The sequence below is a fragment of the Anser brachyrhynchus genome, assembly GCF_964034855.1.
Source record: "Anser brachyrhynchus genome assembly, chromosome: 3".
Lineage (NCBI taxonomy): Eukaryota > Metazoa > Chordata > Aves > Anseriformes > Anatidae > Anser > Anser brachyrhynchus.
In genome coordinates, this window is record NC_137696.1 from 29,153,176 (window position 1) to 29,180,923 (window position 27,748).

At 44.3% G+C, this 27,748-nt stretch overlaps 1 protein-coding gene across 4 annotated transcripts in view; it reads right to left on the reverse strand.

Moving 5' to 3' along the window:
* Positions 1–5,175: 5,175 nt before the first annotated feature.
* HHAT (hedgehog acyltransferase) overlaps positions 5,176–27,748 on the reverse strand; it is a 166,400-nt gene continuing 143,827 nt past the window's right edge. For 3 of the 4 annotated variants that reach the window (XM_080586363.1, XM_080586361.1, XM_080586364.1), the window contains one exon: positions 5,176–7,468. In XM_080586363.1, the coding sequence (XP_080442489.1) occupies positions 7,216–7,468 (253 nt within the window). In that variant the 3' untranslated portion in view covers positions 5,176–7,215. The other variant, XM_080586362.1, reaches the window with a different exon arrangement.

Consider the following 27,748-nt stretch of genomic DNA (forward strand, 5'->3'; position numbering starts at 1 on the left):
ATTTGACAGGATTTGGTCAGATTGAGGAACTCTGAGAATAAATAACCTGAGCAAAAGCTGCTAAGGTCTGGCCAGAAACACCAATGGTGGCATACCAAGTGTGGGTCAGGAGACATCTCAATTAACAAGTTCTGAGGTCAGGACCCAGAGCTTGCTTGCTCACATGTCCTTGGTGACCTTCTGGGCTACCACTGGGACGTTGCTATCTGGAGCACTGGGGGCTCCAGCATGTTTGGGGCTTGAAGGAGTTAAAAACAGTTTCCTGAAACAATTGCTTTTGCTGCCAGGCTGGAAGGAGGTGCAGTCAGAGGCCCTTGTGCTGAAGGGTCCTACGGTCTCCAAGTCACAGACTCACAGAATCATAGAACATCCTCAATTGGAAGGGACCCACAAGGATCATCAAGTCCAACTCCTGGGTCTCCAAAGCACCAACCAAAAAATCGGACCCTGTGTCTGACAGTGTTGTCCAAATGCTTCTTGAGCTCCAGCAGGCTCAGTCCTATAACCACTTCCCTGAGGAGTGTGTCCCAGTGCCCGAGCACCCTCTGGGTGCAGAACCTTTCCCTAACCCCCAGCCTGACCCTCCCCTGTCCCAGCCCCATGCCGTTCCCTCGGGTCCTGTCGCTGTCCCCAGAGAGCAGAGCTCAGCGCCTGCCCCTCCGCTCCCCTCTGAGGGAGCTGCAGGCCGCCATGAGGCCTCCCCTCAGCCTGCTCTGCTCTGGGCTGAACAAACCAAGGGGCCTCAGCCGCTCCTCCTGTGTCTTCCCCTCTAGGCCCTTCACCAACTTTGTAGCCATCCTGTACACTCTAATAGTTTTATGTTCTTTAGTGTTGACAGTGTAGTAGTGTAGATGCTCTCTAATAGTTTTACTTCCTTGTGTTGTGGTGCCCAGAACTGCACACAGCACTCGAGGTGAGGCCACACAGCACAGAGCAGAGTTGGACAATCCCGTCCCTCGGCCGGCTGGCAGTGCTGTGCCTGACGCACCCCAGGATACGGTTGGCCCTCCTGGCTACCAGGGCACACTGCTGGCTCATCTTCAACTTGCCATCGGCCCAAACCCCCAGATCCCTTTCTGCAGGGCTGATCTCCAGCATCTCGTCTCCTGGTCTGTACATACAGCCAGGGTTGCCCCTTCCCAGGTGCAGAATCCAGCACTTGCTCTTGTTAATCTTCGTAATGCTGGTGATGGCCCAGCTGTCTAATTTGTCAAGATCTCTCTGCAAGGCCTCCCCACCCTTGACAGAGTCAACAGCTTCTTCCTCTTCAGTAACATCTGCAAACTTACTCAAAACACCTTCTAGTCCTACATCCAAGTCACTTGTGAACACATTGAAGAGAGCTGGCCCTAAAATGCAGCCCAGTGAAACCCCACGAGTGACAGGCTGCCAGCCTGAAGTAACCCCATTTACTACAACCCTTTGAGCCCAACCCACAGGGGGTTTTCTCCATGTTTCTTTCTCCTGTGTTTTGTCATGTCATAGTGTGATTCACAGTGGGCCTGCGGTAAAGCAGAGCCCCAGTGGGGCTGGACTATGATGCTGCCACACGGTGTTTTAGCGTGGGACCCACAGCAAGGCCACATGCAGGCAGGGTACCGAGGGCAGGCTTTTACCTGCCCAGCCCCAGCTGCAGGGTAGATAGATGCATGGCTCACCTGCCCCAGGCAGACGTGAGCCAGGGTAGCAGCGAGGCTGTGCCAGCCTCTGTGTTTGCAGCAAGAACTGACCCTGACCGAAGGGGCAGCCTTGGGGCAGGATGCCAGGCTGGGGGGAAGGCGGCTGAAGGATTGCTGAAGTAGCCTTAAGGAGAGATGTGACCAGATGAACATTGTTAGTCCGTAATTTCAGCACAAACCACCACCTCAGCACAAATACTACTGCCATAAGAACAAAGAAACCCATAACTATAAATTAGCAATAATACCACTGAAAAAACTGTCTCGTAAATGTGTACTTTTATCTCTGTGCAATTTGGATTACTATAAGGTAATACTCCCACATTACCTGTGCATTTAAAACAAACTTAACTCTTCCAGCAGCAGTCTAAAAAAATCAGCTGAAGTTTCTTCTTTCCATAGGATTTTTCCTTTTAAATTCCTTCACCAATGGTGTGGATGTTTCTGGGCTTCAAATATCATTTCCAGTTGTTCTATTTTTGCCATCTAATTTGGAAACTCCAATGCACTAGTGCAGGGATATCAGTTCTGTGGTCCATAAAAATTAATTAATTTTGTCAAGAAATATCTAGAGGGAGTGCTGGTGCAATTTAAACTTCACAGGTTATAACCAAAGTCATGTCTCTGTTTTATTTCTTCAGTAAACTTTAATTTTTCAGTGCTTGCATGATGCACCTGTCAGCAGTGATTCACTTCAGCTACTCAACCGTATGTAAAGCTTTTCCTAAATCCCTGTAGATAGTGATGTATTTTTGTTACCTGTATTCTGAATGTTGCTCGTGAATTCATATGCCACAGGTACCCCATTTTTGTCTGACCCATTTCTGACAGGATCTGGTACACCAGTGCCTTAGCTTATTTACACTCAGACCCAACTGGCCCCAAATGTGATGAAAAGCGGTGCAGCCCAATTTGTGGTCAAAATTTGCCTGTTAAAATGTTCATGTTAGCTTTATTTGCTCTCGTCCAGAGCTTTGTGACTCCCAGCATATGGAATGAAAAGGTTTTCCTAGTATCTGTGTGTTGGATTCCCTTACCTAATGCTGCCATGCAGTTCCCACCCTGCCATGTTCTCTGTTGGCAAGAGCCCACTTCTTGGAGCAGCAGTTTCCAAGGCCAGGGATGCTGACAGGAGGCTGGAGGGCTGTGGCAACTTCCCTGAATGGAGAGGCTCAGAAGCTGCTTGGAAGTTGGACCTTGAGAGTGTTCTCCTAAAATATAGGGGTCAGGTTCATTAGGCTTTTTCTTTTCCTCTCCCTCTCCTCCTGGGCACTGGAGGCACCCCTGGAATCTGCTCATGCTTGGAGCTGACAAGGCTCATGCACAGGCCTGGGACGCCTGAGCCTGCAGGTCCACCTGCAGTAAGCTCAGGTGCAGGTGACTCGCGCCACCATGGCTGGGACACAGCTCGGTGTTAGCTGTTCTCAGCAGGCCTTTAGCTTGACATTATCTCCTTTGCTGAAAGTGGAAAACTCGAGCAGAGCAGTTGGCTTCATCTCTGCTTCCTTTTACAAGTAACTAGCCAAGACACTGCTCCACAGGCAGCTACTGGTGAAACTGCTGAAATGGGTGCAGGGGCACACAGTGCCCTGGGCACCCCAGCCTGAGGGGGCTCGGCAGAGAGGGGCACCAGGGAGGGGCAGTCTCAGAGGTCTCTTAATGCAAGCAAAACTCTGTTGTAATGCAGCTCTTCCCTCATTCCTCACAGGTGTTACAGATGCAGAGTTCTTCAGAGGCTTTGTGGCAAGCAATATGTCAGCTGTCCCTGCTGCATTAAAATATATGACTTGACTAACAAGCGGCTGTGCGTGGAGAGAGTTATTTTGCAAAGCAATAACAGGGAGAGCTACCAGGGGGGTGTTTGACTATAAAGCACAGGCAGGAGAAGCTGTGACACACCATGCATAGCAATCCCCTCGCTCTTCACAGCTCCTTGAGGAAAATCACGCCAGCATGCCTGGGGAAGGTAAGCCTCCCGTTATCAAGTGTGGGCTGCAACCGGCTCAAGGGGCAGCAGTGATGCAGGAAATGAAGCGGGTGTGCAAGAGAAGGGAGAGGCACTGTGCGACTGCTATGACTAATAACAAAATTGCTGCAGGTTTTCATAGTTAAGCTGTTTTTCTTATGACCTGTGGTAAGCTGGTTATTCCGACTAATCTGCTTTTAGCTCTGAGATGTGAAAAAGATATGTGAGCAAAGCCTCGCTTGCCCTCTAATCAATGCAGAATTAAAGAAAGAGCCACTTAGCGTAATCCTGCCATCCCCAGTAATAATTATGGCTGTGAGCACTTTGTTAACCAAGTAGGGGTTAGGGGATGAACGCATACGTGCATGCGTGACTTGATTGCTACAGCTTTGTGGTAGCTGCTAAAGCCATATATACGATGCTTGCTAGTTGCTTAGCCGTGCTTTTCACAATCACTTTTGACCTGTTTTTGTCAGCAGGCACCACGCGCCTGCCCAGCTGTTTCACAGCCACCACCTCGTGCTTTCGGTCACAGCAGTCTGACTTCCAGGGCTACCAGCAGCACTGCCCCTGCCTCCCCCAGCCTACAATCGCCTCCCCTTTGGTTTGAAATGGCCAATGTCCGACTTTGGAAAGTTCTTTGTCAACTGTTTCCTAGGGCCTGTAATTAGCTTTTCCTTAGTGTCTGGAAGTCACCTTCTCCTCCTCCCCATACCTTTAATTTATTTATTTTTTCCTTTGGCAACTGGGGTCATTACTTCTGTCTCTTCCAAGCCTCTGCAGACTCCCACCTCCCTAGGACCATCACAGAGGACACGGAGGACGGCACTTCTGGCTACCACCTAATTTCAATTCCAGCAGGCACCATGTGATAATGAAAATGTGCAGGTCGTGCTGAGGAACGGGCCTCCAAGCTGAAGGTATAGCTGACTACACACATTTAGAGTGCTTCAGGCACAGCCTGTGCTCTGAACAGAGCTGTCTGGGTGACCAAGTGTGCCTTACGCCTGGCCTACTGGTGCTCAGTAAGCAGGATGGATCAGAAACCTTGAGAGTGGGCTTGTTCGTGAAAATACTTCAAAGTAGCAGAAAAGGAACCCCTGGAAAGACTGAGAGCGAAGAAATTTATTTACTTCCTTGATGATAAATATTTAAGAAATAGTATCTATTTCTTAAATTGTGCTAGCAATCTTCATGCTTTTGACTATGGACCAGATTAGCAACGTTAGAAAGGGAAGCATCATTTTACTTTCATCCTTTTACTTCCATCCTGCTCGTGTTGACCACTCACAGAAGCTTCACACACTGAAATGTCACCATAGCTAATATACCCATGGTGTATTTGGTTTTCAAACTCACCCCATCAGGAAATGCACGTTCCATATGTGCACAAGGGGGACAAACACAACCAGTCTGTACTGCGCCCATCCTGCAGGCTTCCAGCGCATTGGAGCGTTTCTAAATGGCAGGGAAGCACTTACTTTTCTTATGCCAAACTGTAGGTTTCTAAGACACAGTTCTCAAACCAACTGTCAGTTTCAGCTTTATTTTTTGAAACAGAAAAGGATACAAAATTAGGGAAGATGTATAAAGCACTGAAAAAATACATATAAAAAACAATTTTGTTTTAGAAAGAAGCATAGTCTAGCTGACCTTCAGGGTCATTGCCATATTAGAGCAGGGCACTTTGCATGCATACAAATTGGAATCCCATCACTCAGTAGCCACTCGTGTCATGCAGTAATGGTAATCGATCAGACTGAGGAACAGACTCATGACTTTTCACTCCAATGCTAATTCCACTTAATTACAAAGTCTGAGTTAAGTTTCAGGAAGTTCTTGCCCTTAGCTCAGTGCTACTCCAAAGCTGAGGCCAATTTCAGACCTTTTTAGAAAATTTGCAGGCTGAGAGCAAAATACTTCTCTGGCTGAGAGGAACCCTGTAATCACCGTAAATCAATCCAGAGGGCCACGTCTCTGGCCGGGCAGCACGCATGGTGCGTCTTATTTTCAACAGTCCATCGTATCTCCTAGAGATAACTTCCAAGGGAAATAACTGCATTTGCACAGTGGAAAAATCCTTCCCTAAAAATAAAGGGCTGGAGGTTCTGCCCTGAAATAGTAAGGGAAAGGCTGGGTCTCTGGATGGGTAGACGGCTGAAGACTCTGCCCTTTTTTCTGCAGCAACAAATGAAGGGGAAGAAGGCGTCAGAGCAGCAGAGACATCAGAAATGCAGGCACTGAGCTGAAGCCTATCTCAGGGACTGAATTTCTTGCTGAAGGGATGATCTCGATCAGACTGTCCAAAGCTGCAGGAGCGACGGACAGCAGGACACTCATCTGTGCCTCCCGACAGGCTGGGATGGCTGCCGGGGGCACGGAACCAGTTTGGAGAGGAGCCCTGCTGCTTCGGGTGCAGGAGCTGCTCTCGGCAGAAGCAGTGCTCTTCTCCAGGGCTGGTGGCCTTTTGCTGTGCCTAAAGGAAAGCCCAGCCACATACACTAAAGGCCTTCAGGCTGATTAACAGGGAACAGACTGGGAGGTGCCCCTTGTACCAGAGGTGGGTAGGGTCTCCCTTCCCCCTGCAAAACGGCGCGTGCCAGCACTCGCAGCCTCAAGGCTCGCAACCAGACAGGCAGAACTTTGCCAGCTCTGGGCAACCCCGTGTTTCAGCAAAGATGCTGCTGTGACAGGTCTGGCTGCGGGCAAAGGACATGGAGCTCTGGCTCATTTGGTGCCACTGTAACAGACAATTTTTATTTTATTTTTTTTTTTAAAGCTCTTATAATGCTGCTCCTAGTCTGTCTCTTTAATATTGCAGGAGCTAATTGCCTGGACAGCAGAGGATGAAGCAGACCTACCATTCAGTCAGCCCTGGCTTATCTCCTTTCATAGAAAAGCACCAGAGGCAGACTAACCAGCTCCCCTGAAGGTGGGATTCACTCCATCACAGAGGTAATATTACACGCTTTAGTGCTAACCCAAGGCAGACAGCACTTAAAGCCCAAGGAGCTGTAAGGTCATATTAGATTTAAAAATAAAAGTTGACTTTTTTTTTTTTTAAGGCCTGCCTTCCTCTTTTTGAATGATCAAACACATACACTCCCAAGAATACCAAAAAAAAGTGTTTAAATGAGAAATTAAAGAGAAAAAGCAGACTTTGCTACAGTAACTAGAAAGTCCTATAAGGCTGAAAAACTGCAAGCAGTGAGAACACCAAAAATGTTCTACCTTAAATCAGAAAGCAATCAAAATGAACTGATGAGCACCCTGCCTGTCACAAGTAATGTAAGTGCAGGGCACAGCCCTGTGTGCCCCTGGACAGAAGCTGAGAGAGATTGGAGGTTTTTTTTGAATTGTGCAATGTAGGAAAAAAGAATTTTCTTCAGTACGACAAAATAGGCAGCAAAATATTGGAAGAAATAAAAACAGTCTTTATCATATGTGAAATACATATTTTGAGGTGCACACTTTCAGCGTACAGTCACAGACTTGTTTTATAAAAATAACATCATTCAAAATGCTTCATAATTTCTCCCCACCCTTCATATAGCCCATTAGTGTTTCTGCTTAAATTCCTGAATTCACCACCCAGAAGGAACTAAATGAGCTTTTAGTTTTAACACATTGACCAAATACTTGGTCTGGCACATTGTTCTGCGGATAAGACGTCCAGTGTAGAAAACCGTCGACGTGTAAGCTGCCATGAAACTCGTCGCTCTGCGTCACCCTTAATTCACAGCGTAAGTGCGTTCCCATTCGATTCCCACGTGAGAATAGCAGTACAGGAACCCGAGAACAGTCAGTGTTGCCCATGGCCAGCCTATAAATAGAAAGACAGACAATCCTAGTCAGAATAATTAATGACTGCTTCACACAGAAATACTCCTGGGATGACCAACTTACGATGCTTTTAATTAATTTTATTAGCAATTTGGTATTATAACTAGAGCCAACCCACAAAATTCGAAAGGGGAAACCTGGATTGACTAAAGCTTCAGTCTTTTCCATTTTCAGCGAACTGGTTCAGGGTTACTCCTGCTCCACATCCCCGAAGGACACTTGCTGAATTATAGAGGTCTGTTTCAATCCTCTCCTTTGTGGCAGGTTTGTCTGTCAAGCAAAATCCCTGAACGCATCCCGATGCTTTACGCTGGCTACAGTGCTTCCTATGCACACAGGCATGCATAACCATAATGCAGGTTATTAAAAATCAGCACAAATCCAGCTACCTGTTCTGCAAAAAGAGTCTGAAGAAATCTCTGACTGAGGCTGGTTTGGATACCCTGCAGCTGGGTGTAAAATTGATGCATGTGCTCTGCAGCCCAGTGACAGCTAATGGGGTCAGAATAGCACCGTGCCAGTGCAGAAGAGACAGCCCCATTTGCCTGATCTGTACTTGTTAGGTTTTTATTTATTTATTTAATAAAAAAGAAATACTCCTCTAGTATATAACACTTTTGCTGGGGAAACGTCACATTTTGTCATTATTTTTAATTCTGTTTAGCGGAAGTCACCCTTTTTCACTGGAGCTTTTAGCAGCTAAGCAAGTGAGCAGCAGGAGGTCACAAGCCAAAAGGACAACCCTTTCCCAGGGCAGTTGCAGATCACTTGAAAAATCTGTATCAGTGGATTTCAGAATCAGATAAATGAAGCTGCCTTTGTTGATACTTTTCCTCCTCTGCTCATTTTCTCCATCCTCATCTTAGAATTTACAGGCTGAAAGCCCCAGCATTAGGCCCTAATGTTTTGTTGAGGGGAAGGGAAAGGGAGGAAGGTATTTGAGGTTTTTTTTTTTTTGTCTTTTTGTCATTGTCAACACAGGAACTCTGGTTGTGTGTTTGACTGGTTTTCTATATGCCACCCTTGAACCAACAACTGCTGCTTTCAAAAAAAGGGCTTCTGCGCTCCCATTTGGAGAAAATTCTGAGCAGAGGAGCCTGCTGGCAGAAATGAGATTCCTCAGTGGCCTGCAGAAGGGATGGAGAGAAGACATACCCTCTCCACAACAGAATACTCTTTCTGAAGCATGCTCACGAGGTATTTTGCAGGCTGGCTTTGTCCAGGCTTCAAGCCCATGCTAGACTGGGTGCTGCTGAACTGTGCTCCCGTCTTGCTGAGCCTTAACAGCCTGCCCTCAGCAGGGCTGGCTGCCTCGGGCTCTGCCCTGCACTTCTGGGGACTGTGCGTGCTGGGACCCTTCCTGGGCACACAGAGAGCCCAGGCAGTGCAATGTTTGACCCTGCAATAGAGCTAGAAAACGTTATTTTTTTCCCCCTGTGAAGAGCTGTGTGTTTCATGGATCTCTTAATTGTTCTGTCCTTGTTTCATGGTGAAATACAGTCATGGGACCGGAGTGATTTTCACCGAGACATTTACAAATGTTCATCAATTGTCTTCACAACACCCTAAAGCAAAATTATACTTTCTCATTTAATTATTTGTTTCACAAAACAAAACTGCTGAGGTATCTCCAAAGGGATTTTTAGCAACGAACTAGCTTAGTTTCTTCAGTAATATTAGGCCAGTGTAGAGTGGGTTTTACCTTCAATAGCAAGCTAAAGCCTGGATGTACTTTGTCTATGGTAACATTTAGCTTGAAAGCATGTCAACGGATGCAATAAAACCATCCCTTTCCTGGAAGCAATATTCTGGTGTCTGCTCTGTGCAGACAGAGACAGCACGTTAAAAGATGACAGGCTCTAGAGCTGCTTTTTTGGTTTGGGTTTTCAAAAAGGGTACTTTTGGAAACCTTGCCAGATAGACATCAAGCATTTTTTATAATGCTTTAAAGACCTGGCACACAGAAAATGCGCCGGCAGTGGTCCTTATGACTTGGTTGTTATCGCAAGCCAGTACATGTACATTAAATCCTAGTTATAAGAGACCTTGGCAGGATACGTAGGTACACGCTAGAAATCTTTTCTAGATGCCTCAGACTTAAGATAAAATTCCTTCTCAGTGCCCACGACATGGCTTTATGGGGCTCTCATGGCGCTATAATCAGGCCTGTGGTAATCCTCTTGGAAGGCAGGGAGTTTCTCCTGTACAGTAACAGGTGTCAGGGATTGCATCCAGCAGATTATCTCCTCCTGATCTAATTAAGCTGAAAAGGAAGGGGGGAGACAAAGTCACCCGCTATGGGACAGGGAAAAGAACTTTTTTTAATTTATTCTTGCTACAGCTGCTCTAGGAGGAGCCACACAGATCCCAAAGCACTTCTTGCTGCAGGGGCAAGAGGCAGCCCTCTCAGAGCTGGGCTGGAGGAGGAGGTACCTCTGCCTTGCAGGCCCATCCTTGCCCTACAGGAATCACGTGCACTGCTACGAGGTGTGGGGAAATGCGTACGGCACCTCCACTGTCAGTCAGCAAAACAAAGGCATCGTGTTCTGCTTCCACACGATCCTGGATTAACCAATTCACTCAGAGCAGATTTGCACAAGTGCATCCACACCTGAAAAGTGGCCCGAGGACAGCCCGAAGCAAGCAGGGGCTCTTTAAACTCTTTTCACCTCTCTGTTCCATTTCATGACTGGACACAGGATGAACCTGACGAACAGACTGAAGAACTTTGTCTCCAGAAGGTGATGTTGCAGGGAAGGACGCATCGAGCAACACTAACCCAGCAAGGACGTCATTTCCAATTCTGTCTGGCGTTTTTTCTGATGCAAACGGCCCACGTGTCATCCTTGTGTGTGACCTCCATAATCAGACAGCAGCACGAGCTGCCCTCTCGCAAGATACACTCACAGGAGCCTTTTCCATGCTTTAACAGTTTCTCTTCATAAACCCAAGCAACCAGAAGTTACTGATCTATTCAGGTCCATAGTTCCAAGGAAATCACACTTTTTGCCCTGGGCCAGCACTGTAATGTATTTTCTTTTCTCAGGCCTTTTGCTCTCCCTCATTCTGCCCTTACCCTGACATCACAGTTCAAGGGCTCTCCTTTCTGGTGGGTCCCCAGCTTTACCTTATCACCCTAAATCACTGCATCCTCGTACAGAAAATGTCATCCACCCCATAACGTCCTTCAGACTCCATTCAGAAGTACACATGCCTGCATTCTGCACCAACATTTCTCTGCAGAATCGTATATATAAAATGCACTTCTGTAAACAATATTACTAGGGTCATACTAAGTACTAACCTTAGGAAATGACTGAGGTAGGTTTGCCTATTCAAATACAAGCCACACAGCACCTTAAATCTTAAAATTTGTTGACTGTCAGCAGTAATTTGATTTTAGACTTGAAAACCAAGTTTCGTGAGATGACTCAGATTTTCATAATCTTTTTTCATGGAAAGATGAATTAGTATTCACTAACATATGCTATCTGTACATCTAAGAACAAATTCATATGCTATTACCTAATCTAGCAAATTCTGTAAGATTTACATACATATTTTTTATTTTTAGACAGCTGGACTTTTAGCAAAGGGATGCTGGGTGAGAATCATCAGTGGAATCACAACCAAATTCTCGACTTACCCAGGTGAACTGCTTCACAAAACTCCAACAGGCTTTTTTGTGAAGAGGACTGTGAAGCCTGTGTCAAGGTAACAGCAACGCTTTATCTACCATATCACCTCCTCCCAAAAAAGTCTCCAACCCCAAGTGGGCAGGAGACACTGCTCTGTCACACACAGCTTATTCAATAGTCTTGCTGGTTTAAAACTGCATTTTGACATGTTATGTACTCACCTTTCAGTGTAACGAATATGAAACTTGTTTTCATTACGTGCTCAAAAAAGAATTAACACAAACTAACTGCAGCAGGAACAGCTTTTGGAATAGTTCCTTCCCTTGAACTTCCTATCTCCTCTTCCAAAATGCTTCTAGATACTTTGTGAACATCTAGATAAGATCATGTTTCTGGCCCATTCTAGATTTTAAACTGAAGATAGTAGGGTAAAACTAAGCTTTCAATCGAAAAGTAGTTGCTTGGATCACAGCTCTCAAAAGTCTGGTATGTCTTCATTACCTCACTTCAAATCATCTGAAAAACCATTTAATTATGTATCCATAATGAAATTCATTCACATTTCCTAATCATCTACCGTACTGCAAAAGAATCATGCTAGCAATGTGCTGGGGCCTCTTGAGCTATCACAAAATGTCCAAACGCTAGGAAACGGTGTTTTGTTTCCTCCAGCCTGTGAGAGCTAAGAGAAAGGGGCAGCAGTTGCATCTTACATTTCCCAAAAGTGCCTTACTTGCTGTGGGACCTTCATACTGTTTTTAGATGAGACTTGGCCACACAGTCCTCAAAAGTCATCAAAGCACAAGAGTAGTTATTAAATCAATTAAAAAAAAAAAAAAGGTCTCTTTGAAAAGCTTGACTTCAGGAGCGTACATGTTACTGTGACTTGGATTTGGAAGCACCTAAGTTGCTGCCAAGACTTTGCACTCAGGAAAATCTATCCTTAAACAACTCTTCACATGTGACAGGACACTGAAGTAACCACCCTGTACAGAATCAAGGAGACACAGCTGTGGGGATGAGGAGGAGGACCAGGCACTGATTTGTCAGGTTGAATAAAAAGCCAAAGCAAACCAGCATTTGAGGCCAAGACCTCTCTTACCTACAAGTGCTAACATCCTTATGAGATCAGTAAAACTGTCACATTTTCAGGAAAAATAACACATTCAAAATTAAAGATTAGTTGGAAGAAACCTATTATCTGGTCCAACATCTGAAATAGAGGGCAAACTCTGGATTTTTAACTTTAATTTCAGGTCTGTCCCTCGCTTCCAGGTGGACCGCTGCTGACCATTCACGGCAGGACATGCCCAACAGGATGCATGACAAGCACTGTGCAGCCTGACACCTCGTTACCACCTTTAGGGGGCTGGAAAAGTAAACCCTACCTATCTTCAGCTATCATTCAACACACAGATACGGGACTGCTAACTTCAAAGCCCACCAGAGGTGATCCCGCTGGCTTACACAAAATTGCTCCATGGGTTGTGCATCAAATTTTCCAGCTACTGCATCTACAGAGACATGATGCATGCGGCCCTGTGTAATGCTGGGCACTGGGTAACACTGTGTTATAATGTATGCCTACTTCTCTGTTTCTCCCAGAGTGCAGTCCTACTCTGAAGGTACTAAATCAGACTATGAATGAAATGATAATTTTCAAATTTAAAAAGTTATTTCTGAAGGATACTCTGAAGCTTTACAATACGCTGTTCAAAATACAGCATTCAGATGATAAATAGCAAAGTCACCCTTTTCAGAGAGTGTTTCTACAAACCCCTTTACAGTGCCTTTAGATGCTAATTCCTTCCAGTCTGCCTCCCCTTACTCACAACTCATCCAGACAGGAACCTGGGCATTTTCAATTACCGTGCACAGAAAAAGACCCAAGCACAACTTTTGTTTGCTTGCTTAAATTATTTTAATATTCATTAAATAAAGCCAAACACTTCAGAAATACTTGCTGAACTGGAACCCATAATAGTAAACAACTGCACTCCCAGGTGCAAAGAAAAACCAGAGGCAATTATGGAAGCATTAGAACTATTTGGAATTCAGTAAAGTTAGCTTTTATGCTTTTATATATGTAAATATATATACTAGAGAAGAGGAGGCTCAGGTGAAGAGGAGGTCCATAAATACCTGAAGGGCAGGTGCAAAGAGGACAGAGCCAGGCTCTTCTCAGTGGTGCCCAGCGCCAGGACAAGAGGCCGCAGGCACAAAGCGGAGCACAGGCGGTGCCCTCAGCACCCGGCAGCCCTTCTGTGCTGTGCGGTGATGGGAGCACTGGCACAGGCTGCCCAGAGGCTGTGGAGCCTCCTCCTTGGAGATGTTCAACATCCAACTGGACACGGCCCTGGGCAGCCTGCTCTGGGTGTCCCTACGTCAGCCTCCAGAGATCCCTGCCAGCCTCACCAGTTCCGTGATGCTGTGATATATCCCACCTCTTCAGTTCCTAATCACATTCCGTCATTGCTTCAGATTGCTGGTTTATTAGTGGCTGGCAGCATTGTTTAAGCAGTGCTGTGTTACAGCCTATCCTAAGAACAAAATTTAGAGGTGGAAAGATGCAAGTAGACCTGGTAAGATGCCAGGAAAAGCTCCTGTATTTGTTGAATTATGACCACTCTGCAATAAAGTAAACTGCAGTATCACGTAGCAGGGCCAAAAGCAGAGAATTATCACGTAAGATATTAACTGAAGCAATGCAACTCCCCTGCTGCATGGCTGCAGCATATCCACATTAAGTTTTACTACACCGTTGGTACAGCAGCATAATTAGACTCATGGAAAATTTATTAATGTATCTTAATCACCCAGCTGTACCCTACCCCAATCACTGAGGCATCTCTTAAACCTGCCCAATCTCTGCTGACCTCTGTATGCGCTGCTTGAGCTGACCTGAGCTGGCAATGATCTAAGCCTGATTTAAAGAGTCCCCCCCACCCAGTTTGTCCTCCCATTGATTAGGAATGCAGTTTCTCAACAGCCTGTGTGTTCTTGAGCAGTGCTATTAAAAGACTTTTTCTGTGTGCATCGTGCTGTGGAAACGGCTTTGGTCAGGGAAGCGGTCTTCGCATTATTTGAGTTCTTCCTAATCTCCTGGAGTTGGGGATCAATTTTTTTTTAATTATTATTATTTTCATAATCCACTTTTGAGGACAGGCCCTTAAAAATACAAGGTTGTGCATAACTACTGGCTGTAGCTGTTCCTCTTCAAATCCAGAAGAAATTTTAATCCTTGAAATCTTAGCCTAAGGACTAATTATGGTTCCTGGGTTTAAAATGTAAATTGAACAGTCTAGTAGTTTTTATTGCTCACATATTTAAATGCGACTGTGGTACTTTTCTAAATTAATGGCCAACTTAAGCGTTACTGTCTGAAAACAGCCTGTATCCTTGTGTAGGAGTTCTTACTAATAAGCATTTTATTTTTGCATACTTACAGTTCAGCTACCTATACACTCACGTCAGTTGATAATAAACAGGCCTGGAAAAAAGACCTGATGCACAGAATTTCACTTGCATTTCACTGGCTTTATGGCTGTTGTGTGGGAGCACTCAAACCAGGGATATCAAATCACCCCCCGGCACGCATTCAGGGATAACTGCAAGGATGGTGAGGTAAGGTGCAGCACACAGAGGACTGTGAATTAAGTTGAAAAAAATGCATATGGCAAACAAAGCCCTAGCATAAACCATAGCACGGTTATTTTGCTGCTGCTTTCAGCCTTCACGTTGCATGCTTTGCTCCTCCTTGGGCTGGGTGAAGAGGAAGTCTCACCTGTGCCACGATGGAGGAGCGACAACAATTCTGCCAGCACGGGCACAGCCCCAACCCCAGCCGTCCCCCACCCTGTAAAGCAGCGCCCAGATTCGCGGGGTCTCTATATTCAAGGTGCCACCTTGCCCCACTACTAGAGCCCAGCAAAGAGCTCCCACATCTTTCCCCTCCATCCACAGCAGAGCTTGGGAGCAGAGCCAAGCAGCACCAGCATGGGAGACTCCAGGCCAACTTTGCTAATTGTTACGGATTTTCAGGTGTTGATGCTTCAGCTTCAAGTGTGGGTAAGGTCCAGATATTCAGGCAAATCACCACTGTACAGCAGGGGGCACTGCAAAGGAAAGCCAGGGAAGCACCGTAAGGATGACTCAGAAGCTGTCCCATACAGAATCCGTGAACAAGGCTGAAAAGCACAAAATGCTCAGCTGCCAGGTCTAGATCTGAACCTCACCCAGGTACGTTGGCAGTAACCACAAAAGCTTTGTCTTCAGCAGACATGAAGTAATTTCCAGCTAAGGACATTAACCAATGTATTACATAGTAGTCTACTTATGTGAATTTTAAATTATACCATCCTGGAGAATGCTTACATCTGTGGCTTTCCGAGGAGTACTTATCGCTGCTGAGAAAAACTGCAAATGGAGAGATAACAGTCAAAGACCATCATCTGCAGTGCAGGATGACTGCAACTCAGGATCAGCACTGCTGAGAGCAGAAAGCTGTAGTCTCTGAGCATTGGCATAACGCAAACAGGTTCCTTTTAGCAGAAACAGGAAAAACAGATACAGATCACAAAAGCTGTAACTTTTCTTTGTTCTTATTGAGAGTGGATCCACACTTCACCAATAGCTAAAATAATTTCGCTTTTATGCTTGATGGCACTAAAGAAAGCTGCCTGCTGACAAGGACTGCCTTAAACAAGAAAGCAATTCAACCTACGTCAGGGATGTAGAAAGCATGTTAAACACACTAGATAACTAAGATATCAACTAGATAAGATGCAAATAAACAATTTCATAGGTAGCTCAAAATACCGGGCTATCATTTTACAAAGCACCCCTTGACATGATTCAGTGATGATGCCAAAACCATTTGCATTGCACTAAGCATGCACCTGAAAGAGAAAAACTGCTGTCTTATTTACAAATGCTGCTAAATGCCCCATGGATGTGGGTACCCATACAGGATATGATTGCCTTTGGAGCCAAACCCCACTTACTGATACCTAACCACGATACTAGCAGCTCTCCAGATGCTGTACAATGCAGATCAGAAGCATTATTTCCCTTGTACATAACACATGAAGTGAGCAGGGGGATGCTGGTAACTTCACTCTACATTGTTTGATTTTTTGTGGTATCGCCTGACCATAATTCTGACAAGTAATTTACTTGAAATACTGTATAAAGAACAAAAGAAACACAGCAGTTACGCTTTCTGCCTCATGTTTTAAAATAAGCTTCACACACTAGTAGTTTTTCCAGTACAGCTAGTCAGTGGAAAAAAGTCTGAGATTTTAGGCTGCAATCCTGGTCTCACACGTTGACTCTGGACTAATTCAACTAAAATCAAAAGAACCACATTACTGCAACTGCTGGACCTGAATTTAGAGTAAAAAAAAGACAGCTTAAAACTGCCTGGCAGAGTCTTTCTGCCACAATTGATAATAGGAAAAGAAAAGAAATCCAAACAGCTTTAGTTTCCAGATTAAGAAGGGGTGAATCTATAAGCTAGAAGCAACTTTCCTGCTCCTCCCAGGTCTTTAGTTGGGAACCGCACCAAAATAACGTGAAATCAAAGCAAACAAAATAAGAAATTGTGCCTTTTTTCTTTTTTTTAAAACAACAGAGACAAAAGCTTCAAAAAGCAGCACTGTAAATAAAGATGTATCTTCACCCGGAAGCAAGGCAAAAGAGCTACCTCTTTGAAGTGTCATGCAACAAAAACACTTTAAAGTAATCTACCTGTCTTGCCATGCATAATGAGGGCAACGCTATGCTTATCCTTAAATGTCTGCTCAGGCATTCCCAGAATAACCTCCTTAAATAGAGTGTGAACAATTACGGAAAGCTAACACTTGCAAAGATTTTATGGTATTTTCTGCTTGTAATTATTTGTTGACAGCATTACGGACACCATTCAAAACATCAGAGCCACGAGAGTCCTTTTGTTACGGCTGCATGATGAAATGTGAGAATACAGAGCTAACTCCCCAGACCAGACACGTCCCAAGGGCAGAGCTGGACTGCTGCTGCCTGGCACAACCCCGAGTCGAGTATCTAGTTATCTGTTGTTACTGAGCAGAGATACCCATGACACACAAAGAAAGACAGGCTGAGCACAAGGACGAGTTAACTTCCCCTTTACTACAGCTTGAATTTCATGAAGATTTCTTTATCAATCTAATTGGGGGTCTCCCTTCTCGGATTTCGGTTTGTGTGTCAGCCTTTTTGCATAGTGCTTGGGAGCTCTGGAGAAATCAAGGCTGTATCAAGGCTTTGAAAGGGTGAGAATTTAAACCACCCATCATCAGCAAGCAAACATCTGGGTAAAATGGTGAAGTACTATAATTTAATTCCCCAACCCAATTTCTGAACAAGGTATCCTGGAATGGTCATGAAAGTAAGATGCTTAAATGATGAAAAAAATAATAAATTTTTAATTGTGAAGTATATTTACGGATCAGTTATTCTCTGTCCTCCTCCTACTTGCAGCAACCTTTAGTCTACAATTTTCTCTTCTCATCCACAAAATCAGTTATGTTCCTAGATCATTTCAGCAATTCTGTGGCGTTGCCTTGTCTCTCGTGGTGTTAAGCAGAAGAAAGCAAGCAGTGCAACAAATTTAACAACTACTTACAACCAGCTACACGAGCAATACACAAACTGCAATGTCTTATCACAGAGGCCTTGTACAAGAAATTCTCTGTGTAACAAAAATTATGTTACCTGTTACAGCTCCATGCAGTAAAAGAAGGGCTGAGGACACATCAGTAATTTACAGGAACATGGCATTTGGGATAATTGCTGTATCGGTATAACACTAGTACTACAAGTGAGGACACTGAATCGAGTCCTCACTTAAGAGAAATCCAAACATCTCAAGGGATGGAAGTACACAGATAAGGGAACCAAGCAATCTTGCAATCGCTTATCAAGCCATAACAATCAATTCAGGACTAAGGTGTTTTTAATGCTGCTGCTCTCAGGCTGTATGCAGTTACTTCACTTCCACTTGTGTCTTGTTTCCACAGCATCTCCAAACAGCGACCAACGGTGCAGTTATCGCACACAGCTGTGGAAGGACAGTGGCACCTGAAGCTGGCAATCAGCCAGTAGAAAACATAGACAGTGAACAACCTCCACATCGCATGAAATATAATTATTGCATAAAAGTTATCTGTAGAAAAAGGGCCATATGTGGTTAACCCCTTTTTGATAGAACAGCTGTTACACTTCTCATGTGCGGAGGCTGACCTGACCCTGCTGTAGCTCATATAATCATAGCAACTAAATACTAAAATTATCATAGAAAGGCTTGGGTTGGAAGGGACCTTAAAGACCATTCAGTTCCAACCCCCTGCCATGGGCAGGGACACCTCCCACTAGATCAGGATGCCCAGCGCCTCACCCAACCTGGCCTTGAGCACCTCCAGGGATGGGGCATCCACAGCTTCTCTGGACAACCTGTCCAGTGCCTCACCACGCCCTGAGGGAAGAATAGTTCAATTATAGATACTTTGTAGGTAAGATTGAGTTCTTTTTGGGTTTTTTTTGGAACAAAAGAATGCGTTAATCCACCATCAAGACCATTTGTAAGAGAGAAAAAAAAAAAACCAACTTAAAATTACTTGAAAGATAACAATATTTAGTTGACTTTAAGGTCAAAATCAGACAATTTACTTGTATATTCTAAGAAAACACGTTCTGGATTTTATGAGTACATCTTGTGAGTTCTTGAGGCCTCATTCCCTGCTTTCTGTGTGAATTAGCAGTGTGACTCTGTGACAGAGCTCAGAGAGTATCTGAAATTACAGATTTACCTCTGTAAGCTGCACAAGCTTGAAGCATATCTGAAGCAAAATCTAGCAATCCCTTTATCACCTGTGTCAGAACACAGGAATTAGGAATACCCAGGAAGCTACCTCAACACGCAGCTTCTGTCAGCACTGCCAGCCGCAGGAAGCTTGTGTCCTGAGCCCCACTCTGCCTTCCTGGGATCTGCTCTCAGACCAGCAGGAGACCACCTGAGGGAAGGAATTTTGATCAGCATGGATCTGAGAAAGTTATGTACCAACTTGGTAACTGCGATCAAAAAGTCCGTCAGGCCTAGCCCCTCCATCTGTGCACTGAGGATAACAACACTTCTTTGCCTTTGTACCCTGCTCAGAGGAGCGCATATGAAAACTTCAGATGTTGTTGTTGTTGCTCTCCTTGCTTTCCTGTTTTAAGAAAGCTTCCTAAACAGCTGCTGAATAGGACCATTCACAATGTTGCTTGAACATTAGATGGCTATGCTGGTGGAGCAAAGCATACACAAGAAAAATTTGATTTCTAAAAGAACCCCCAATATGTACTTTTTTCCCAGTGATGTCTTTAGCAGGATGTTGCATTTTCCAGAAGGAAAAAAAAAAAGCCACAGCCATGAGCTCCTTTACATTGAAATACAACCGAGTAAAGCAGTATTACTGTGTCTTGCTAAAAAGCTGGTGCCAATATTTAAACTATCTTATTTAACAAATCAGATGTGATCTTTCCATGTGCTTTCCTGGCCCACTAGAGTCAGCCAGGATCATTACCTGATACAGGCTGTTATACCCTCTGCTCCTCTCCCACCCTTGCACCTCTACTTAATGTAATAAAAGCAGTGCTGCAAATGTTTAACAAGACTGCTGATAGCTCTAATATACACATCATGCTCAAAACCAACACACGCCTCTCCGAAGGAAACAAGTGACCCATTTATACACATCAGCTCCACGGTGTTCAACTAGCTTCTTGTCTCCTTGTCCAGGAATGCAATGAAGTGACATTTCTGTGACTCATTCGTCTCTGCCACTTCACAGCCTGGATCATGTTTGCTACTGATGCAAAGCAAGAGCAGAGAAGTTGAAATCAGCTGTACAACCCCGAGGGGTGGATCTGCTCGGCTGCCTCACCAGAAGATGTATGGGACCTACATGGATGCCAGGGCCGAGAGGGCACCAGCAGGCTCTCATTGCCCTGACCAAGCTCACCAGGGGCCTCCAGAGAGCCATCATCCTCACAAGCGTATTTAACTGTATTATCCCATATTGCATACACCACACACGCTGTGCCTGACCCTGACTTGACGTCCACCTCAGCCCTGCCTTGCCACCCTCGGCCTGGCCCGGCCCCGCTCCCCTCGCCGAGGCCGCTGTGGCCATGCCGTACCATGCCGTGGGACAGGGCCTTGCTGCCCAGCCCCGGCGCAGCAGCCCAATGGCAGGCATTCGTCTTCAGTCCCGCGCGGCAGCGGGATTTCTCCCAGTCCCGATTTCACACCTCATGGGAGAGAAGTATAATGAGAACTGGCTATGAAGCAGTCATTTCCATTTGTAAAGAGGGGAGCACAAAGGAAGTAATGAGAACAAATTTCCATATGTACAGCCCCTTCTAAACAACATTTCTGTAAGCCTCTCCGCACTGTGCACGCTTCCTTTCCTCGCCGGATCAGCCACGCACCCAGAATAATGAATGAATTTAGACAACATCATATCAGCTCGGAGGATCCAGTATAACAGAGCTGGATCTGATTTGTTTTATTTCAAAGATCACACTTCACACATGATGGTGTGACCACACAGATTAGCCATATTAAATATAATTTGGGGCTAAATAATGAATGCCGCATCTGAGGCGGGCCCAGACTCCCTTCAGACATCGTTGCTTACAATCACTACGTGCCAAAACAACACCTTATCACATCCCTGATCTGAAACTAAAGCATGAGGTGGGGAATGCCTGATGGGAGAGGTGCATGCAGTGGCCACAGAGGGCTGGCAGGGCACGCACGAAGCCCGTGTGGAGGTGGGACAGTCACCGCGTTCACGTGATGGCACACGGCTCCCTGGTGTGAGATGGAGCCCGCCCTGGGAAGAAGACCTGGGGAACAGCTGCACAGCTCAAAGGTCCCACTGGGCTGTTCACCTCACTCCCAACATCTCCGTTAGGATCAATAGATGGCCCAGAGAGGTCTCCTAATGCAGATCATATTTTCAGTGTGGCGTAAGAAATAGAAGAATGATGTATCGTAAAACCTGAGGTTAAGAAAATACCTTACTAGATCTGACCCGCTTAGACAGGTGTGGTGAGATGGCAGAAGGAAACCTAGCCATGGAAAACAAGCTACCAAAAGAGGTACCTGTGATTTTGTAATGGCTGCAGTAAAAATGTGCATGGGCTTAATTTGACTAGGAGTTGCTTCATTTTAGTTAGAATTGCCAAAGCTAGAGGTTGGCAGTCTTTGGTATGCTGGTGAAAGCCTGTTGCCAAATGAAGATGTCAAGGTGTCCATCATTTTGACTGATGAGCTGGAGAAGAACCAAAATATTGCCATTTGCTGTGGGGGGGACATGGCTCACCGCTCTGCAATAGGCGATTTTTCTTCTGAAGGCAGTATTACTCCTGCTCTTGTCAAGGAGATTGATGCTCATTTCTTTGGCAAAAATTAGGATACCTAATAGAAAGGAAAGATAGTTTCTCTTCTTCCTTTACCTCTTTATTTTCAGTTGGATTTTCTATTGGTACTAAATGAATTATTAGTAAAATTCCTCATACCAAACTACACATTCTGGATGAAGGAAACACTTCTAAAAATGTATACATGCTCACTTAAAACACTTAAGTGGATGTTTAAAGAGAAAAGTATCCTTTTAATTTATTGGTTCTTTAATGTCTAATGCACAATCTGTTTCTCCAGCCTTACTCTTCTTCCCAAAAATCTTTTGAATGGATACTGGCACACCCAATACAAATTTTGAAAGTTTTGCTTTTTGGATCAAATTTACTGACATGAGTGTCAGCATCCTTCATGTCTACTCACACTGTGTTTATCATATGGAGTAAGGCTGCTCAGGTAATCCTCTATTTCCTCTATAGAAAATCATTTTGCATTGGGATTTGGCTCAGGGTTCACTTTAGTGCAGTACCCAAAGACAGCTATGGATAAAAGACCTTCCTCTGTCCTTTAGTGTTTCACTGAGTACCACACTCAAGCGAAGAACTCAGCTGCAGTCAAAGTTTGTTGTAACAAAGAAGCCTGATTAAATAAGAGAAATTCATCATTTGGCAGAGTCCTTCAGCCATTCTTAAAAGGAAAAGTCAAACACAATACTTATTACTTTGATCAGAAACTCTGCTTGTGTCTTGGACCTGCATCCCTGATGACCTTTAAATTGCATTTGAATACATTTCGATTACCAAGGCAGGAAAATTACCCTGGCAGATGGACCAAGGTCATTACCAATCTACTATCATATCTATCTTCCCTTTTGCTGAAGTCCCTATATCTTCTATGGCTTTAGAATGATAAATTATTTTTCATTCTTCAGAGAGTAATGGAGCTTAATTTGTTTTAAATCCTAACCCAAACTCTCCAACAGATGTTGTAACTGTTGGGTAGGATACCTGAGAGGCCGTGGCACATCTCCATTTTGATCTGAAGCATCAAAGTAAAATAAATAAAGAGGATGGAAGTAAAAGGGTGACTCATATGCATTGTCATTATTCTAGACAAAGACTGAAACAATTAAGATAAAAGGGTTAAAGTGATCAAGTGAATCTCTGGAAGGGAGGAAGAAATGTTAAAGGTAGACTCAGAAGTGAACTAGCTAATTGGCAACAGAGAAAAGGTGGTCTAGGAAGCAAGAGTCAAACTCACAAATTTGAACAAATTCTCTTTTCACTACCAAGAAAGCTATCAGTGGCTTGCTCAACTCATCAGTTCTGATCTAACAGTCCAGTTAGGAAATGGGCTCTATACACTACATTTGAGAACAAATGGTCTTAATCAAGTATGTTATGAGACAGTAAAACATTAAAGTTCTCTTGTTAAACATTAATCATTTTTTAGAAAAGGAGAACAGAAAAAAGATTCAATAACAATACTTTTTTCTCCCCCCCCCCCCCCCCCCCCCAAAATCTTAGATAGTTATTCTTAGTCTTAAGAGGGAGAACAAACAAAGCCCCCACCGCTCACATATCAACATAAAACTTCCCCTGTTGCTCATGAGCCTGCCTCTGTAGGGATCCTCCTTAGGTAGCTCAGCTTGCCTTGTGGCTTTGACGTGCACATGCATCATCTGTATATGCCGAAAGGATACCAAAGGTCATTTGGCAAAAGACCCCCCTCCAAAATGATCAGTTTATACAGGTGGTTGCTACTAACAAGGATGGACTTTACCTGGTAAAAACAAGGTCCAGTCTTTCTAGCCTTCATTCAGAGCTAATTATACTAATTCTTTTTTTCAGACTACCGTGGAGCTGTAGGCATGGTACAAGTTGACCAGTAGCTTAGCTGTAGCTGCATTTAAGTCTGACTAATGCAGAAAAAGTTTATTACCTTCCCTCTTGGAGATATAACTGGATTTAATCTTACATCTCAATCAAGCTTAACAGAACATTAAATATAAATGCTGTCAGTAGCCAACTTCTTTAATGAAGACAGCAGTACATAAAGCTGAATTGAATTATTAATGAAATTACTCTTGCGGAACTCGTGTGATACAAGAAACTCACTGCAAAAACGTTAAGTAAATTGTAACTTTTTTTAACGAAATAATCACTATCTTTGATTAATGGAGATCTAATCAGACTACACATTAATTTTGAATCATCTAAAAATTTTCATGGAAGCAATTTGTGTCATCTTTCAAAACCAGTGCAAATTTGGCAAAGTACCATGCATAATACAAGGTCTTTAAGTAATTAACTTTAGTGACTAAAATGCTCATAAAGTGTGTGTCCTTGGCTATGTATGGCACTGCCGTGGTCTCAGTTTCAAGAGAACTGATGGGTCAGCACTACTATTGTAACTGAAATACAGGAAGGTTACTGTAGGCTGACCTTTACAGTTGTTTTATATGCTATGTGCCTGCACTGAAAAGAAATTATAGGTACTTCACCTAACACTGTAGATAGTGTGAAGATATAGAACGCAAAGTGTAAGCAGGACAAAAAAAATCTTTTCACAATCACAGTCAAGACTCAGCATTTTAATATGTGACGTGTATGTACAATTAGTTTTCTTCTTTCATTTTTTTTTTTAAATTTGTTAGAGGCCAGTAACAATGCCTGAGCCATGCCCACAGTAGTGCCTGCCCACCATATTGTAGCAGCAGCCTCTATTGCACTTGCTGGGGCAGTAATTATATTGGACCAGATTTCTAAAGAGAAACATGTATGGCCCTGGGGAGTCTCTGCTGGCATTTGCCCTGGAGCTGGTCCCTGGTGCTCGGCTCAGCAAACCACCACAGATTTTCTGTACATTTGTGGCTTGTGCACTTCCCTCCTTGCTTCACACACCAGATTTTGTTTCTATCCAGTAACTGTTAGAAGTAAAACAGACTTTTCAGGACAGTCCATCTGGCAGAAACTAAACCAAATGCATCCTGCAGATGCTTCCAGCTTGTCCTTAATGTTCTCTAGGAGGCATCTGGAGCTCAGGCAGGACTGAGGACATCCCACTACTCCATTTTACCTGGGCAGCAGGCAGTAAAGCTGAGGGCAGATTTTCAGAGGAAGAAAAAAAAGCAAAGAAAGCAAGCCTAGAGCATCATAAAGCACCCTAACCTGTGCATGACAGATACGTACATTAAGACAGACAATGCTGGAGGAGAAAAGGGGGATGGGGCAGAGTGATCTCCTCTTACGTGATATATTTTGCCATTTCCTCTAGACTGTGGAAGCAGGTAAAAGCTAGCTGTCCCTCTTAGTTTCTCCTGTTATCATCTCACAGCCTTTCATCAGCAATAATGTTACTTAAAAAGATAAAGCTCGTGTCTTTGACTGTGATGCAGGAGCCAGCTTTACTGAGAGACAGCTCAGAAATGCTTACTGCAACATAAAGAAGGCACCGCTGTGTTAGTGAGCCATCATGACTTTTTAAACAAGGACTTGACCTTTCCAAACTCGGCATAGGTCGAACAAATTAAGATGTGCCTAATTCATGGAAACTCCTTTTATTTACAAGGCAGTTACTGCTGTCACTGAAGACTTTGCTGTCAGCTCAAGCAGCACAGAAACCAACTCACTGAAAGGATCTTCTGACACTGCTGGTTCTTCCTTCTGTGCGACCGAGCTCTGTTCATGAATCCCCAGAGAACTCGGCGTTTAAGCAGGACTGTGAAGAAGCACATCTTAAGGAGGAATGAATGCTGAAAAACAGACTGACAGCAGTCACGAAAGCCAAGATCTGTTCCCCGCTCTGCTACTGACTTGCCACTTCTCTTTGTGCCTTTGTTTCTCTTTGTTATTTGTTAAGTGACTGGAATTACAAAATTCTTCAAATCTTTGGGTCAATATCGGACTACAAAAGGATACATCAGTCTATTGCCATATTTTACACAGGCTGCTCAGAAGCTTTGCAACCTACTGCAACCTTAAAGTTGGCCAAAGGATGAAATGACATCAGAAGAAACCATTCGCTCTGTCTCTCCTCAGGAGTGGCAATTAGAAACAAGGCAGGTTTATAAGGAAGGGTGTTCTGGGGCATTTTTGAGCAACTCTGCCAGTGTGACGCAAGTTTTACTGCAATAAAGACAGCTGCTATTTTAGTGTTTTTCAAATAAATGGCATCATGATGTAAAATCTGCATCTTATCAAACAGGTTAGCTCATACAGCAATAAACGCAGAGCTCCATGACAGCATCACCATCAGTCAGCAGCAGGCTCTGTGGAAAGGATGCCTTGGAAACATCCGAATGATCTTGCTGCTGCTAGGAAAGGCCTTCAACCCTGGCTGCTGAGACAGGGTCTGGGACTTTGTTGTTCAGCAACAAAACTGTATCAAAATCTCTAGCAAAGCTGCATGTCCTGTACAACTAAACTGCACACATCAGTTTGAACTATAACAAGGTTCAATCCTTGCTCTACGTAGTTTTGCTGGTAGAAGTTACAAGAGTGTTCCTGCAATTCCATGTCATTTCAATCCAGGGAAGAGTGTTACTGAACCAGTAAAAAGCATGGATTTATGTGAGATGTCCTGGTGGTACAGCCTGTGGGTATTCCTGCACCTGCAAAGGTGCCCTGAGCCTATGAATTGGGAATACAGAACCAAGCATCAGCCAGACAGAGTTCCCTTCACGTTTTTTCCCCACTTTGAAATGTGGTCCTCCAAAGAAATCCCAGACTAACTCCAGACATTTGTTAGTCCTTGAGAAATGAGGCATCTTCAATTTATCCTGCATCCCTCAGGGCTAACCTCCCCTCTGTGTGGAGGCCAGAGCTTAATTATGATGTTTCTCTAACTACAGATACCCTCTGTCCCTTATACCAAGAGGGAGCCATTAGCAATTTTCCCCCAGGGAAGCACAGCTCATTATAAGCTATTGTCAGGTATAAAATAGCTTTTGGCTCATTTAGATTTTTTGTTTTGCAGCATGATAAAGAATAAAAGGCAATGTGCATTGAGCTGTCTATGTGATAAAGGCACTAGTGCCACTACACAAGTTGAAGCAGCTCAATAGCTGAAAACAGATGCTTCCTGCAGTGAATTGATGTGACAAAACTTGAACTCATTTTTTGGAGTCAGGCAATAGATCTTCAGCCTAGTACAGAGCAGCAAGTGTACCGAATGCAGGCTGTGTAAAATTCAGCATGCAGCTAGCCTCCAACTAGCTTACTGTGAGGTGGCCTTGGAGAAGATCACAGAATCATAAAGGTTGGAAGAGACTTCCAAGATCATCTGGTCCAACCACCCCCCTACCACCAATGTCACCCACTAAACCGTGTCCCTAAGCACCACGTCCAACCTTGCCTTGAACACCCCCAGGGACGGTGACTCCACCACCTCCCTGGGCAACCCGTCCCAGTGCCTGACTGCTCTTTCTGAGAAGAAATGTCTCCTCATTTCCAACCTGAACCTCCCCTGGTGCAACTTGAGGCCATTCCCTCTAGTCCTGTCACTAGTTATCTGTGAGAAGAGGCCGACCCCCAGCTCCCCACAGCTTCCTTTCCAGTAGTTGTAGAGAGCAATAAGGTCTCCCCTGAGCCTCCTCTTCTCCAGACATGCCTTTCTTGAAGAAGATTTCTTAAGAACAACACACCTTGATGGTGTTTTCTAAGGCTGTGAAGGTGCAAGTGAAAGAAACAAAGATGGACTGCAGTAAATAAAAGTTTCAACATAGCTGGAATAAGCTCCTACTAATATTTTCATATGACATAATAAAGCCCAGATTTAAGTACTGTGGCCTTCACAGGTAATTGGTTTACCTGAGAAAAGATGATCCAGACATTTAAAACTGGCACTGATAAAATCAGTGGTGATTTTGCCATCAGCCTTAATGGAAATAGGACCAAGTTCCTGGGGCACAATGCTATCAGTTGCGTGGTGACCTCCACTCCCAGCAACTCAGGCAGAATTTAAAAGCACTCAGTAATTTGGGGAAATTGCTTGGAAAGCAGCTGAAATATCAGTGCCTACCACACCTTGGAAATATGCCATTTGCTTGTGACATTTGTTGGAGAATTTCACATCTATGAATAATGAAGAGCAGAAATGACTACCTAATGCACAATGATCTGGTTGGAGGACAGGACCTTCTCTGACATTCCCCTCCCAAACTCTCAAACATATTCCCCACACCTTCCAATCTAAA